At 42.5% G+C, this 14015-nt stretch overlaps 3 protein-coding genes across 11 annotated transcripts in view; 1 reads left to right on the top strand and 2 right to left on the bottom strand.

The window, feature by feature from the left end:
- The first annotated feature begins 247 nt into the window (after nt 1–247).
- On the top strand, nt 248–1804 carry trappc2l (trafficking protein particle complex subunit 2L). The gene is made up of 5 exons (XM_046389904.1): nt 248–351; nt 656–828; nt 1210–1297; nt 1456–1535; nt 1632–1804. Exons 1-5 carry the CDS (start codon nt 319–321, stop codon nt 1675–1677), a joined length of 420 nt encoding a protein of 139 aa, XP_046245860.1. The 5' UTR covers nt 248–318; the 3' UTR covers nt 1678–1804.
- Nucleotides 1805–1835: 31 nt separating this feature from the next.
- On the bottom strand, nt 1836–5453 carry pabpn1l (PABPN1 like, cytoplasmic). Its single transcript, XM_046389854.1, has 6 exons — nt 5134–5453; nt 4096–4219; nt 3557–3624; nt 3365–3471; nt 3145–3232; nt 1836–2547 (listed from the first exon to the last, which is right to left on the bottom strand). Exons 1-6 carry the CDS (start codon nt 5203–5205, stop codon nt 2218–2220), a joined length of 789 nt encoding a protein of 262 aa, XP_046245810.1. The 5' UTR covers nt 5206–5453; the 3' UTR covers nt 1836–2217.
- Nucleotides 5454–6975: 1522 nt separating this feature from the next.
- cbfa2t3 (CBFA2/RUNX1 partner transcriptional co-repressor 3) overlaps nt 6976–14015 on the bottom strand; it is a 44935-nt gene continuing 37895 nt past the window's right edge. For all 9 annotated transcript variants that reach the window (XM_046389786.1, XM_046389796.1, XM_046389759.1 and 6 more), the window contains 2 exons: nt 13381–13571; nt 6976–12848 (listed from right to left, as the gene is read on the bottom strand). In XM_046389786.1, coding sequence (XP_046245742.1) covers nt 12462–12848; nt 13381–13571 — 578 coding nt within the window. In that variant the 3' untranslated portion in view covers nt 6976–12461. The remainder of the gene's footprint in view (nt 12849–13380; nt 13572–14015) is intronic.

Genomic DNA, 14015 nt, shown 5'->3' with positions numbered 1-14015 from the left:
AACCGTAAAACTGTTGCTTAATTTTTTTTGGTGCATTCAGGGGCGACTATTAAATGTTGCACGTAATGTATAGAAAACAAAGTCGGTCGAAAAGAATTAAAACGACATCTAGTGAAAATATTTTTAAACAGTAAGATTATAAATTTACAATAATAATCGGTTACATTGATAATATATAATAGAGTTAAAATACGCGGTTTGTAGGTCTGTAATATAGGTTATAAAAATCAGCAAGTTGTGGGTTGCCAATTTTCCAAAAGTATTTGAATGCAACATATCATGTGACACCGTCTGACAGCTCGGAGAAGGGAAGCTAACATGGCGGTGTGCATAGCTGTGATCGCAAAAGAGGTAGTGGTCGTTGCTGCATGTTAAGTGTCACAGGTTTCCTCGAAAGCTTGTTTTTCAATGCCAGAACGTTTTCTTTATTCTAGTGCTCGTCCCTTAACAAATGTCAGCTTTCTCTGTATACCAGGAGGTCCAGCAGGTTAAAAGAAGCAAACAGTGCTACAGCTAACAACATTAGCATTCCCTTTAGCTGGCTGTTGTGACTATTTGCCGCATAGTTGAGATGATTTTGTGCGAGTTGTTCAAACGCGATTCATTTAACAGATCCATTATTTTGTGTCTGTTCTCTGTCGTATCCTTTCCCCAGAACTACCCGCTGTATATCCGCAGTGTGCCCACTCAAAACGAGCTGAAATTTCACTACACAGTGCACACATCTCTGGATGTGGTAGAGGAGAAGATCTCAACAGTGGGCAAATCTATGGGAGACCAGAGAGAGCTGTACCTGGGTCTGCTCTATCCCACTGAAGACTATAAAGTGTATCCTTTTTAAAACTTTAGCGTTAAGTAAACTTACAGGACTAGTTCTCCATATGTTCTTAATTAGATCATTTTTCTATTACAGAATTTGGACTGTGATCTAAGGATAATTAGCCTTTTAAAAATCCTCACATTGTTTCATACGTTTGAAGAGCATCACTAAATGTACTCACCTCTGCTAATCAAGATATTGAAATCCTTATGTAAAGTACAAAGTATGTCTGAGATCTGTAGACCAGTTTCTTTTATTGTTTCTGTACTGTTTAATTCTGGATGTTTATAAGTGTTAAACAGGATCTCAGTCAGTGGATCTGAAATCCATGCACGTTCTGTGAATCATTTCTGGCACGGAAAGCTGAAAGTCCTTAACTGGTAACCTAGATATGGTTATGTAACCAATTCCAAGGTGAAATTTGTCATTGTTGTCGACTCTTCAAATACATCATTGCGGGACAATGAAATTAGAAGTGTAAGCTGCCCCTAAATTGATTCACGGCACACCAGGAAATATTAAGAAACCTGAATTTAGAATGAGTTTGCACCTGATCCCAAAATATTATTGTTGTGCTTGATAATTTTGACTTTTTTTGAATGGTTTGGAGTAGTAACTTGTTCTTTGTCCCCCAGATGTTCAGAAAATTACATAACTCTTTTACCGACGTAATGTGCAACCCGTTCTACAATCCCGGGGACCCCATTCAGTCCAAGTGAGTTTGTTCTTTTTCAAACTTGATATTTTAAATGATTGCCATCACTGTTTTCCTAGTTTAGTAGTAATTTATTGTTGATGAATCATTCTCCAGGGCCTTTGATAGTATTGTATCTGGAATGATGGTGCAAACTGGCTGACATCTCCTCTACACTTTCTTCTGAGCCTCCACTGTACAGACCACCTTTTATCCTAACTTTTTTTGTTTATATGTTGCCTTGATTATTGAATGCAAAAATATTAAAACTGAATTGTTGTTGCACATCACTGCTTGTGTGTCATTTTACTACAAATGGAGCACGGGATCATCGTTTTATTTATTCATTCACTTACATAGCAAAGAACTTATAAGTTACACATAGGGAGGATTTATACACAACATTGCAGGCAGCAAAACAATTCGCATCAGTTTTTAAAAGTGGTAAGAGACGCAAACAACACAATTTGAAGATTGTCCCATGCATTCACAGCAATATAAGCTCATAATGAAAAACACTGTCGTCTGAGTCTTCATTCTTCACGTCACCTACTTGAATGACTGATGAAGGGATGCAAAGTCTTCTCTGCTGTCCACCCTGGTTCTTACAAGATACTCAACTTAGAAATGCCTGGAAACACGTCTTTTAAAAAAAGGATCCGTTCTCTTTTCGCCCACTTAAGTATGTACGCCGTGGTTAGCGCTAACGCTGCTGAGGGTAGTGCTGTCCACTCGACCCTGCCCCCAACTCCTCTGACGGTGGGGTGATGAGAAGAAGACATGGGTAACGTTTAGGCATCTGTTCTTGGTAGTCCATGTGCCCCCACTGTCTCTTTCCCACTGAGGGGCCTCCGTAGTAAGGGTGAGGTGTTTGATGTTGTGGCCTGGTTGACTGGTACCGGAACCTGCCTCGACAGCTGCTCTGGTATCGGGGTGGACGGTAACCACGGCCTCTGCCTCTGGAGTGGCCACCTCTGTGTCCTCCCCTGTCTGTGGTGCTGATACCTGGCATGTTGGTCCTCTTGGGCATGACCTGCAAGTCAAAGACTGGCTTTTAACTTAACTCTGTGGGATGACTGGTTGACTTTTAGAAGAATGCCAGGTTTTCTATTCAACAGAGATAGTGGGAGTGTGTGTCCTGATACACAGAAAGTAAAATGCATGTATTCACATGGAAGTCCATCTCAAATTGAAGACAATTTAAAATTTAACATGCACAGGATCTAATAGCATTGAATGCATGAATCACAATGCAAGGAAGTACTAAACTGCAGAGCAAGTATGACTATCACTTCAGCTCCAGTCTAAGACACTTTAAAAACAGACTCCCATATCCTCCCCTGACCAAAGCACACATATGCTGGTCTATCATACAACACACTGTCACGGTAGAATGGCTGGCAATTTTATTTATAAAAATCGGCAAACTGTAACACGAGTTATCTTGGGACACTTCACATACAGCAGGTCCACACCGTAGGCCTGCAGGCTTGCTCTTACTATACAGTATTACCCAGGGTGCTGCAGACTGTGTGCATCCATTGTGCTATCCCTGAGACTTGACCGGCAGTCTTGAGAAGCTAACTAGCTTTCCTTAAAGACCAACACGTAGTATAATGCACCTCCTCACCTTAAGGACTCTTCCTCTGAACAGGGTCTCATGCAAACCAATAGCGCTATTCACAGAGTCTCGATCAGAGAACTCGATGTAAGCAAAGCTGTCAAAGAGGGGAAGAGAAAAGACCAACAATAAAATTGGATGTCACCATGCTTACTGTTGTAATCTATGGTCAAACAGTGTCAGGGGAAAAAAAAAAATACAAAAAAGAAGAAGAAGTAGTTAAACCCACCCCTTGGGATGGCCGGAGAACCTGTCACACAGGATGGTAACTCTGTTGACAGGACCACAGCCGTTGAAATGGATCTCCAACTCATCTGCCGTAGCTCCATAGTCTACCTGGGATTTGTTCAATAGTGTGTCAGATCAGAAGTATGAAGAGAATACGTCGAGTATGAAGAAGAGCTAGATAAACAAGTCTTACATTTCCAACATAGACTGATCTGTTGTCTGCGTCTATCCTCTCTTCCGGAGTCATGTTGTAGAAAGGTACTGTGGAGAAAACAAAAAAAACAATGTTCTCCAGATGAAATGAACACAATGATACTTTCACCAACATATCCATTTCTTGCATCATCTTCTGACAATACATATCTCAGAACGTGGATCTCATCTGATTGTATCTCAGGAGGAACCAACAGGAAGGAGGGGGGGGGGGGGTGAAAGGGATGAGGAAATGCACAGAGGCAGAAAATCGCCAAAGGCAGCAAGGAGGACCCTTCTGGTTCTCTGGGACTCGGTGCTTCGTCTCATTGGGCAGTGATGAGGCACATATGAAGAGTCCCAGGTGTTAGCCAGATGGAGGAGGACGTTGCTACTTCACCTGCCTGGAGGCTGCGATGCTACACACCTGGCTAAGAATACTCTGACAAGGCTTCCCAAACCCATAATCAACATTTAGCTGTACAGAAATGTCACACAATAAGAAACCACGGGGCGGATAAGACCGGTGAGCTGTCTCACCAGGTCGAGGGCTGCTGGTCAGGAGCATCTCTCCTGCATCACACCTCTCCTCCTCCTCTCTCAGTCGTTCCGTCTCTTCTTCCATCTCCAGCTCCTGAACCCTGGCCTTGATGGCCGTCAGCTCCTGAGAAAACACAACCGTGGAAACCAAATATGAAGTTACAATGAACTAAAGTAGAATACAACACTGAAAACCAGACTGGTGACCCATTTAAAGGAAAATATGAATCAGTGAATACATAAACATATTGGGGGGGGAAAAGGCACAAGCAGTCACTGAATGGTTTAAGAATGAAATGACACCAGTAACATGCTGTGGTCATCAGAACTGAATCCAATTTAAGTCTCAGAGAAGATTCTGGACCAGATAAGACAATATCTTTAGCATGAATGGTGTTGTCCCAATAACAGGGAGCATTAATGCTGTTTTGGTGGCTTGTGGTGTTCCAACATCTTAATGTACTGTAGGCGTTTCCTTCAATATGTCACCAGTGTATGATTGTGATATAAAAAGACAGATTGCATTCATCATTGCATTAAGTGACCATAAGGGATGGATTGCTTGGCCAACATGTGATTTACTTCTGGGGGGAAAAAAGAAGCGTTTTCTACGTAAATATCTTGTGAAACCAATGCTCCCCAAAACGTACTTAATCAATCAAAATTACATACCGAAATTTTAATCCGTCACATTTTATTCTGCCCACTTACTAGTCATGTTCACATATAGCTAGCCTGAGGTTTCAGAACAATATACATGAAACACAGTGCCTGAACCACAATTTCGAAGCACGGACCTGGACAATCAGTTCATCTCGCTGGCTTCACGCCTAACCAGCCACACAGCGTGTAATGCGGGATGTTGGCTAACTGATGCCGTTCTTTGATATGGAGACACCACATAGCTTAGCTTGTGTCTGCGCTGGTTTGTCCAACGTGACAGTCGTCATTCGCTCGCCTCACTGACTGACGCGAGCACAAACGAACAGAGGTGACGGTATACCCTTTCGATTCACTACAAACGGTTAGCATACCCACCGGGTCCTCGGCGAAATGCTCCCCGATGGGGTCGCCCTCCAGGTAGCCGTACTCCAGATGATTTTCCGCCATGCTCACTGCTCAAACATGGCATCTGCAAATTCCGACCGCAGCCTGCTAAAACGACCACCTCAAAAATATCTCTCACAGCAAGGGAAACGGGTTGTTGGATCCCCGGCACGCCACACCTGACAGCATATGATGCGGGCTAATGGAAATCACCTGTGAGTGAGATCCGGGACGCGCTGAATTGATTGACAGTAGCGCGCACGTGAGACAGACGCCGGAGGAGGCCGTTTACGTCCCAGTGGCGCATCAAAATAAAGGGGGCCAAACCCATCTCTGCCCATAACAAGCATCCCCACCCCCACGCGATGTCGATCACCTCCTACAATTACAGCCAGGGTAACAAATGATGTAATAAATCATTCGTGCGGTAAATGCCCTCATTCTTCAAAATGAACCTGACTCTCTTTGATACATTTGGTAGTATTTAACTAAAACCAAAGGAAATTTTTGTAGTAGATCGTCATTTGGTCAATCAAACTCAACATTACTCACTCCTTAAGTAATACCACTTGGCTATCATTTTTGCATATTTCATGTTAAGGATCCAAGGGGTGGATAAAGGCTATTTTTTCACAACAAACTTGTTTTGCAACTTTTCACTTGCAGTAACAGGACAACTGCTCTGTTTTATTTGAGTGTGCCACAAAGTGACAGTTTGACAGTGAGCAAACCTTTGAAAAATACCTTGACCATGAAACTGAAGCAGCTAAATGGAATATCAAAAGATTTTATAAAATGCTGCTTTAAATTCATTCAGCAGTCTGGTTTTCCCCTTAAGTAGCTTTGGGATTGAAAGAATTAAAGAACTCTGTCTGACAGTATCTCATGTGCTCTGTTTTTTTAAAGTGACATATTTTAAAGTGACATATTTTGTCATTGGAGGGAACTCACTCCAACGAAATTTGTTCTCTGCATTTAACCCACCCAAGTGACGTGCACACACACACACAGCAAACCCGGGGCAGTGGGCGACCGCGTGCAGCGCCCGGGGAGCAGTGGGGGTTAGGTACCTTGCTCAAGGGTACCTCAGCCATGGACACCGGGACGGGGAATCGAACCAGCGATCCACCGGTTACGGGTCCGACACCCTAACCGCTGATCCACGACTGCCCAAGTTTTCTAACTACGAAGCCGCTGAGCAAATTGTCACTAAAAGCCCACATCTGTTTGACTGCTATGCTGTTCCATCAAATGTAAATATTCTAGACCTTTTGTGCAAATTCAGCCTGACATGTTTGGCATCAGAGGAAATGCTGGGATTTTCTCTGAATAACTGTGGGTATAAACAAAGTTTCGCTGCATAGTACTACTTTGTAATAACTGACTCACCAGCAGTTTGTCGTGTTTAAAGGTTAAAGAAACTGAGAGTTTGATAGATGTGATTAGATCAAAATAATCTTTTTTTTTTTAATTAGCTCAGCCAAGGATGTGTGAACGGTTTGAGATGCACTTCGTATAAATACTTGTGTAGCTAATGAGGTCAAAGACATGCAGTGAATTTGTTTGTGATTTGTGTGTTAATTATTTTTGGTGATGTTTTGTTGTAAGTATATGGGACTGTTGGGAAAAATATGGAGTAGTTATATTGCTTTTTGATCATGTTATTTGGATTGTATTTCTGTAGACATGAGGGAATGCAATCATATGGTTTCTGAAGTTTACATAATAACTCTGTGTTGGTGATGATTCAATAACAATGGATAATTTTCCTCTTCTGAGGATATCGTCCCAGAATATGCCGGCGTGTAAAGACGAAAAGCAACAAGAGCGATGAATATTTCATTTCATGTTTTAATTACACAGTTACATTGTTCAACACAGACAATAACCTGAATTAGAATGTTTTACAGCTTCACACATCCAACAGAGCGAACAGTTAAAGAGCGGTATTAGCAACAGGGAGGAAAGCATGCAAGAAATAAATACAAATCAGAATTTAATTCTTCTGGCACAGTTAACTTCATCTAAAAACGGCAACAGGAACTTTTGAAGAGGGAAATAAAACAAATGGAGAAATATCTTCAAAGCGCCAACCTTTCCTACAGAAACATGTTTTTTTCTGTAATAATGTATTGCACAATACAGTATAGAATGCTTCCCTACACATATAAAACCATAAACCTTTTTTTCAGTTTGTGTAAAGGTAAAAACAGGACCATCCTGAGCCATGGCTTTTGGGAAACAAGTGCTCTATCCACTGTTTGCCACTTTAGCTTTCTACTGTAGCTATTTATCAGTGCCTGTTTCACAGGAAGGACGTGTCACCAACACATCAGATGAGCCTTCATTGGTATAGTTACTGGTTGGGGTAGGGAGAGACAAATGGCAACCTGCTAATATTTGTCTTTTATAAACATGCGTTTTGCCCATATCATGTACATAGTTGAACAAACAAAAAAGTGGCTGATGTAAAGTGTTCAGAGACCCTTGGATGGTATTCACAACAGCAGAGCCCTTATGCGTTTGCCATCTATAATATCTTAACAGAGAAAAGTATACAACACCTCGGCACAGATTTGTTTGTCGTGACTTACTGTAGCTTACACCCAGCTGAACAGAAAATGTATTTAATCTTTTGTATCCTATCCAGTGAAATCAGGAGGGACAGTCTCAGTGAAGTGGACAGTTTGTTCTTTCCTCTGCAGCTCCTCTTTTCACAGGACTGCAGTCTCCTGTCCCACACAATCGACCACATTGAAGTTCTTGTAATACTGGGATGTAACTCAAAAATCTTAACCAAAGTGCAATCTGAAGAAGAAGGCTGTAGCTTTTGGTTGCATTTTGGTCATTTCTAACAGGTTTATTGGGTTTGGCTTTGTTTAGTTTGTGTCAGGGCTTACTTTCAGACAGGGTTGCACATGCAAAGCAGTCAAAGTTGAATGGAACTGCCATTACAATGTTGTTTTACTGCACAAAGCTGCTGCAACATATTGTGAATTGATCTGCCACTATAGTCTGTCTGTCTGGGATATTTAATTAAAGCTCTGAAGGTTTCAAGTAGTTTGTACAGAGACATGAAAAAAAGGATTTTATTTTATTTTATTTCATTTTTTTACGAAAAAAAACACACACAGCACCATTCACGGGCAAACACACACACACACACACACCCCATGTATTCCTTTTATCTCTCCAAGGCTTTGTAACTGTAAGAGCACGCAATCAGTAGGCATTTCCACAGAAGATGCTTCCATAATCTTTACAGAAGCACTATTCAATATGTAGACAACAAGCGCTTTGATTGCTTGAATGAGAATTCCACACATTTGAAACTCAGCCGGTTCACCGAGCGTGCTCTTCACTCTTGTGCCCTGATTGTGTGTATTTCAGACACTTTGGTTAACTGGTGTAGTGGAGCTCTAACCTTTTTTTTTTTATTTCAGGTCTGTCAATACACACTGTCTCAAAGCCTACTCTAGCAATGCAGGAGTACTTTGGTTTGTGCTTTTATTGGTTTTGAACAACAAATGGCCTGTCATGGTTGATTCAGGTTTCAGTTAGATAATATGCACATTTGTATTGGTTAAATTCCAGCAGTATTGGTTTGGTTTAGTGGAATATGATCAAAAAGGTGAGGTCTGGTGAGAATAAATGTCCTCCTACATCACGAGTAATGGCAGTTCCTTTCAGCGCTTTAGTTTTGATCAATTTCAAAGGCTCGTAAGCTTGCTTTTGAATGTGCATTTCCACATCTGCTCTCAGCCCAGCTTTTCAAAGTCCAGGTCAACCTCTCCTGGTGGTTAGCTGTATGGTCACAGGAGGTAGCTAGTGTGAGGGGGAGTCATGAAGAGTGGTCATCAGATGGTAGAAGTGGAGGAATCAAGACATCGGGGCATGGAGGACACCGAAAGTCCGAGGTCAACACCGTATCATGGTAATTATAACACACATACATAAATGCTACACACAGATGCAGGAGTACCTTGTAGCTTATTCCATTTGATGTCTCAGATAGTCCAAAAAAATTGTGTAGATGAACAAAAAGCAGAAAATTATTTTGTTTGAAACTTACTAATTTTTTTTTTTTTTTTTTCCAAGTTTGGTCCAAGCATGCATGAGGCCAATAACAAATTTGTGTGAGCATTGCTGCAACAGGCCTTGAGACTGTGTTCACCAGAGGAGGTCATATTGCTAAAGTGTGTGAAAAACTTCTGCAAAACAAAATAAATTCTGACAAGGTGACTCTTTTATCGTGGCCTGGAAATTAAGCCCGTCCCAGATCTTCAGCTTACAGCTTAAATTGCATCGCTACAAATAAACAAGAATCAGTAACAAAAGGAAACATTTCAGAGATTGGGTCGCAAAATTAGGCTTAAGGTTTACTGTAGCTTAACACTGGTATATCACTTAAATCCTACAGTAATGACAAGTCCTGCACTTTGGGGGAAACAAAAACTCCTAACCACGCTCACACTCTCTCTCTTTCACACATACACACAGGTTGATGAGGACCAAGGGAGAGGGCGACTACAGTGGCACTTGAGCCAAAAAGGATGGTTTAAAAAAACCAAAACAAAACAAAACAAAAAAAATAGAACACTTGACATGAGTTTTGACAATTCCTAAATTTGGTGTTAAAGGAGCTAAATTTTGGGCCACCAAATATTTGTTACACGTTTTGTTGGTGCACACAGCTGAGTCTCCTCCTGCAGGACGTAAGCTGACATGGGGCGAATAAAGCATGTTGACAATGTTTAGGCCAAATTATGCCACTTCATAAAAATGAGGAAGATTAAAATGAAACCTAAAAAATATTAATTGAGAAAATGCTCTGGAAGTCTTTGAGTGCCCCCCTCCCCCGATCTTTTTCAGCTACATGCATTGTGGTCACCACACGGGGACACTTTACCTCTGATACCGACAGGCTCCTCCACTCGGGGTAACATGACACTTGGATTTGAGTGGAAAATTTGAAAAGTGTTTAGCTTGTGTGAGAGAAAAAAAGGGGAGAATTGATAAATTTCAGAAACAAATGAAGTGTGAAAAAATCATATTGTGGACATTAAACTTTAAAGGTTTCTGTTATTTGGCAAACACATTTTTGGACCTCTTTAAATACTATGTACATTCACATTAAGTTACTGATGTTACTTTAAATATATTTATATGTATCTATATTATATGACACCCTATGGGCAGTTGCTGAGGTTCCATTCAGTAGCTGAATTTTCTTCATATTGCACCTCCGTCCTCTCACTGTCTTACAATGTGAGCGATACAAAATATTCTACAAGAGGGGTTTCATCTCATTAATATAGATACAACAAATCAAACAATAGGTAAAATGTGGGGCTTCCTCTCAACAACAAGTGTCCTTGCTCTGACTTCACTGCTCAGCCCGAACTCAAAGGAGGAAAAACGAAAGGTAACAAAAAAAAACAAAAAACAAAAGAAAGTTCATCTTTCTGAATATACACAAGGGCAGCACATATGGACATCAGCGACAAGAGACATTATTGAAATTTGAAAAGAGGAACAATATCTACAAACAGGTTCAAACCCTTCCCACGTGACTGCTCCGAGGCTCCGTCCAAAGCGGGCTGTGGTTCGGGGCAGACTCGAGTCAAGTAGTCAGGGGATGAGCGTAGAAGGGGGTGTGTGGTGGTGGGGTGAGGGGAGGTAGAAAGAGAGAGGAGAAAAAAAGTCTACACCGCCCTTTACTAGGCTCTTTCATCTGTTTATCATGCTTTGGAAAAGGTGGGAGTGAATGTAAAGGTAACAGCAATTCCTTGAAATATCCCCCTGTTGCGGAGCTGTCAAAAAAAAAGGACTTACAATCTTCCCATATGTCTCCGCAGTATGCAGTGCCTTCCTGGACAATGTTTTCAAGCTTGTTTTGAGGTTTTTGGCAGCACTGTTGCCATGTATGTATCTTGATCTCCTTTGAGGCTGTGTAGCTTTTCCTTTCCCTTTTTTTTTTCTCTCTGTCCTCTCTGTTCACAAAAAAAAATCACACTGTGGCAGGGTTTCCATCCACTTCATTTAAGTCTTTCTCATAGGCAAGTTCACAGCATTGTCCATATTCACTAGTCTGGGCCATCACAGAGGAATTGCTGTAGTTTTGTCCAGACTGCAGGAGGCAGCTGCAAATCAAAGCAGGTCAGAGTATTTTTTTTGTTTTGTTTTGTTTTTTAAATGTTGGACTACCTCTGGGTCCCCGTTCTGCAGTTTCTCTGCAGCCTGGTCCTCTCAGGGCTGGCTTATCTGCTGAGGAGGTGATGTTGCTTTGCGTTTGGTTATAAGATGAGTGCTTCTCCTTATCGCTTACTTACTCACTTTGGCAGTGTAATACAAAGGTTTGGATCATGTTAGTTTTCATCTTTGAAATCATTTGGGTTCACAATGGTGCAGAGAGGTGAGTCCGGTGTAGATTTTCTTGGCTCGCTAGCAAGGTAGTTAGCAGTTTAAAATTAATTTATTTTCATATCATTATCGTTTTCATCATCATCAGCATTACTATTATTCTTTATTTAGAATATTTGGACTTTTCTTTATTTTCCCTTAAAGCCAGAAAGAAACATTTAATAAATACTAAGCTGTGTTTCTGGGGAATTAACCACCTTCCATTCCCTCATCTGTTTGAAAAAGGGTGTTATGTTCCTTTCCTGTCTCCTTTAGGACACCGTGTAATAAGTGCCACATCAGTGAACTGTTTGGACTGGTAGTGCACATGTCAGGGCTGGATACTGTTCTCTCATTGGTGCTAAATTAAAGGGACGTCCAATCCAAGTGCTAATCATCCTAATCACCCCCACCCCCCCATCCCACCCCCATCAATGTTGTCTTACCACAGCCCTTGTCTTGGGTCCTTACAGTATGTGGACAGTATTTAACGTGCGTACATTACTGAGGACACATCTTAGTCACACCTTCAAGTCAAAGCTCATGTTTTCAGCAAACATGTCTGATATGTTTCTGTGACCGAACACAGAGATAGGAGACACTTTTCATGCTTTCCACTGCACTGAACCCCAGGCTGGAATCTTTGTAGTTGTGGCTGTGGTTGTAAAAGACACAAAAACAGAAAAAATATTTTTTGTAGGTGGGCGTCGGGGTGGAAATTCGAGAAAACGAGTCTGTCATCAGGTAGTGAAACGATTTTCACAAGCTTTTCAAGAGCTTAGGATAAGAGGGAAATAAGGATTGAAATAGGCGAGGTGGAAAGGGAGCAGTGTGCGATGAAGATTCCTCAGTTTGGTTTTGTGTGGAGTGTGAGCATTGTCGCATCAGTATGCAGGGAAAGGGACAGGGGACAGACGTCAGCGAGAGGTGGCATCCAACAGGGCGGGCGTAGCTGGGGTTGTGGAGCGAGAGGCACTGCTGGAACTGCTCTCCTTGGGGCTGGCTGAGACACTTCCACTGCCACTGCCAGCCCCTCCCGCGATACTGCTCTGGCCCACCAGGGACAGGGGTCCTGGAGGAGTGCTCTCCGAGTGGGTGGGGGGTGCATTGGAGGATGCTGAGGAACTGGAGGAGGACGTGTTGCCAAGGGGGACACTGCTGCCCCCTGGCAGCCCCTGCAGACCTTGACCACAGACATGGTGGTGCTTCTCCCAGTCTTTGTGTTGGCAGAAGGAACCGCAGTAGCGAGCCGTGTTGCAGCCGCTGCACGTCTCACTGGCTTTCCTCCCGCAGTTCCAGCAGCTCTGGTGAGACAGTGGGGAGAGAGCGGGTTGATAAAAATAAGTCTCTTTTTTGTCCCAAGATGAGTTTTCTCTTTTTTTTTTTTTACATAACTATACGCCTAAAACAACTATTTTTATAATCTAGTCTATTTCCCTGATCCTCATTTTTTTCAGTTCCTCTTTCCACGGGGATCTGAGTCGTGGTCCAATGCCACTGGTGTGTGTTACCAGCAGGTGGTGGTCAACTGCTCTGTAATGGCCTCAGCCTGGCACTCTGCTCCAGCCATCTGGGTCTGTCTGCTTTTATGTCCACAGACAACTGGACTGCTTCTGCAATAATCATGACAACATGGTGCAGCAGGAAACCAAGAGCAGCCAGCTGCTTACATAACTTAGAGAATAAGGAGGGGGGCAAAGTGAAGGGTAATGAGTGCAGCAAAAGAGTGTTGAAAAGGAACCCGAAGACTGAGGGACTGAATGGGGAACAAGTGAAAAAGAATGAGGCAAAATGTGCATGTGTGTGTGGGGTTGGGGGGGTGGCTGTGATACTCACTTCACTGGAGTCCTCCTGCTGGTTGATGACAGTTAGCGCATCCTCAGAGGCTTGCCTCTTAGCCTCAGCCAGTGCCCTCTCCATTTTAGAGCGTTCGGCTGAAATCATCTCATGAGCCTTCCTCTCAGCGTCCGACACCGCCTTCTGCAGCTCTGACATGGCCTGTCGCTTAACCTCATTCACTGCCTCCTCTGAGAGAGAGAGAGAGAGAGAGAGGGGGGGGGGTGTTAGTGCTTGTGACCATCCTGCCCGCTCCGTCATCCTTTATTGAGGCTGTTTAAGCTGCCATCTTGTTGTGTCTCAGCGAACAGATGTACATCATCCAAGATTTAAAACTTTCTGCCAGAAAAGGGAAACAGCCAGACTTCAATGATTAATTCAAACACGTCTGGCTGCAATAATTTCCAGTGCTGACAACAGCAGATGTCTTCAAAGTTTGTCACTAACTTGGCTGTTCATCCAACATCCTGGGATTCCCTGTTAGCACGATTGTCATATTGCCGTAAAAATAATTGTAATAGAAATGGTTAGACCGAGTTTGGAGTGAGGAGTGAGTAATTTCGCCTCCAGTGGGCAAGAAAATGTCCACTGCAGGGCTTCCTACAACGTAGATTTTATCATGGGGCCTTTTGTTC

This window comes from Scatophagus argus, chromosome 1, assembly GCF_020382885.2.
Source record: "Scatophagus argus isolate fScaArg1 chromosome 1, fScaArg1.pri, whole genome shotgun sequence".
NCBI lineage: Eukaryota > Metazoa > Chordata > Actinopteri > Scatophagidae > Scatophagus > Scatophagus argus.
Note: the sequence above shows the minus strand (reverse complement) of the source record. Positions and strands in the feature narration are given on the sequence as shown.

What these genes read in the sequence shown, in the direction of transcription:
- trappc2l (XM_046389904.1), top strand. Translation starts at nt 319, where the DNA reads ATGGCGGTGTGCATAGCTGTGATCGCAAAAGAG. An exon ending in CCCACTGAAGACTATAAAGT is followed by an intron (nt 829 to 1,209) that starts GTATCCTTTTTA and finishes CTGGTAACCTAG; the next exon opens with ATATGGTTATGTAACCAATT. An exon ending in GGGACAATGAAATTAGAAGT is followed by an intron (nt 1,298 to 1,455) that starts GTAAGCTGCCCC and finishes TTTGTCCCCCAG; the next exon opens with ATGTTCAGAAAATTACATAA.
- pabpn1l (XM_046389854.1), bottom strand. Translation starts at nt 5,205, where the DNA reads ATGGCGGAAAATCATCTGGAGTACGGCTACCTGGAGGGCGACCCCATC. An exon ending in AGCATTTCGCCGAGGACCCG is followed by an intron (nt 4,220 to 5,133) that starts GTGGGTATGCTA and finishes GTGTTTTCTCAG; the next exon opens with GAGCTGACGGCCATCAAGGC. An exon ending in GATCAGTCTATGTTGGAAAT is followed by an intron (nt 3,472 to 3,556) that starts GTAAGACTTGTT and finishes AACAAATCCCAG; the next exon opens with GTAGACTATGGAGCTACGGC.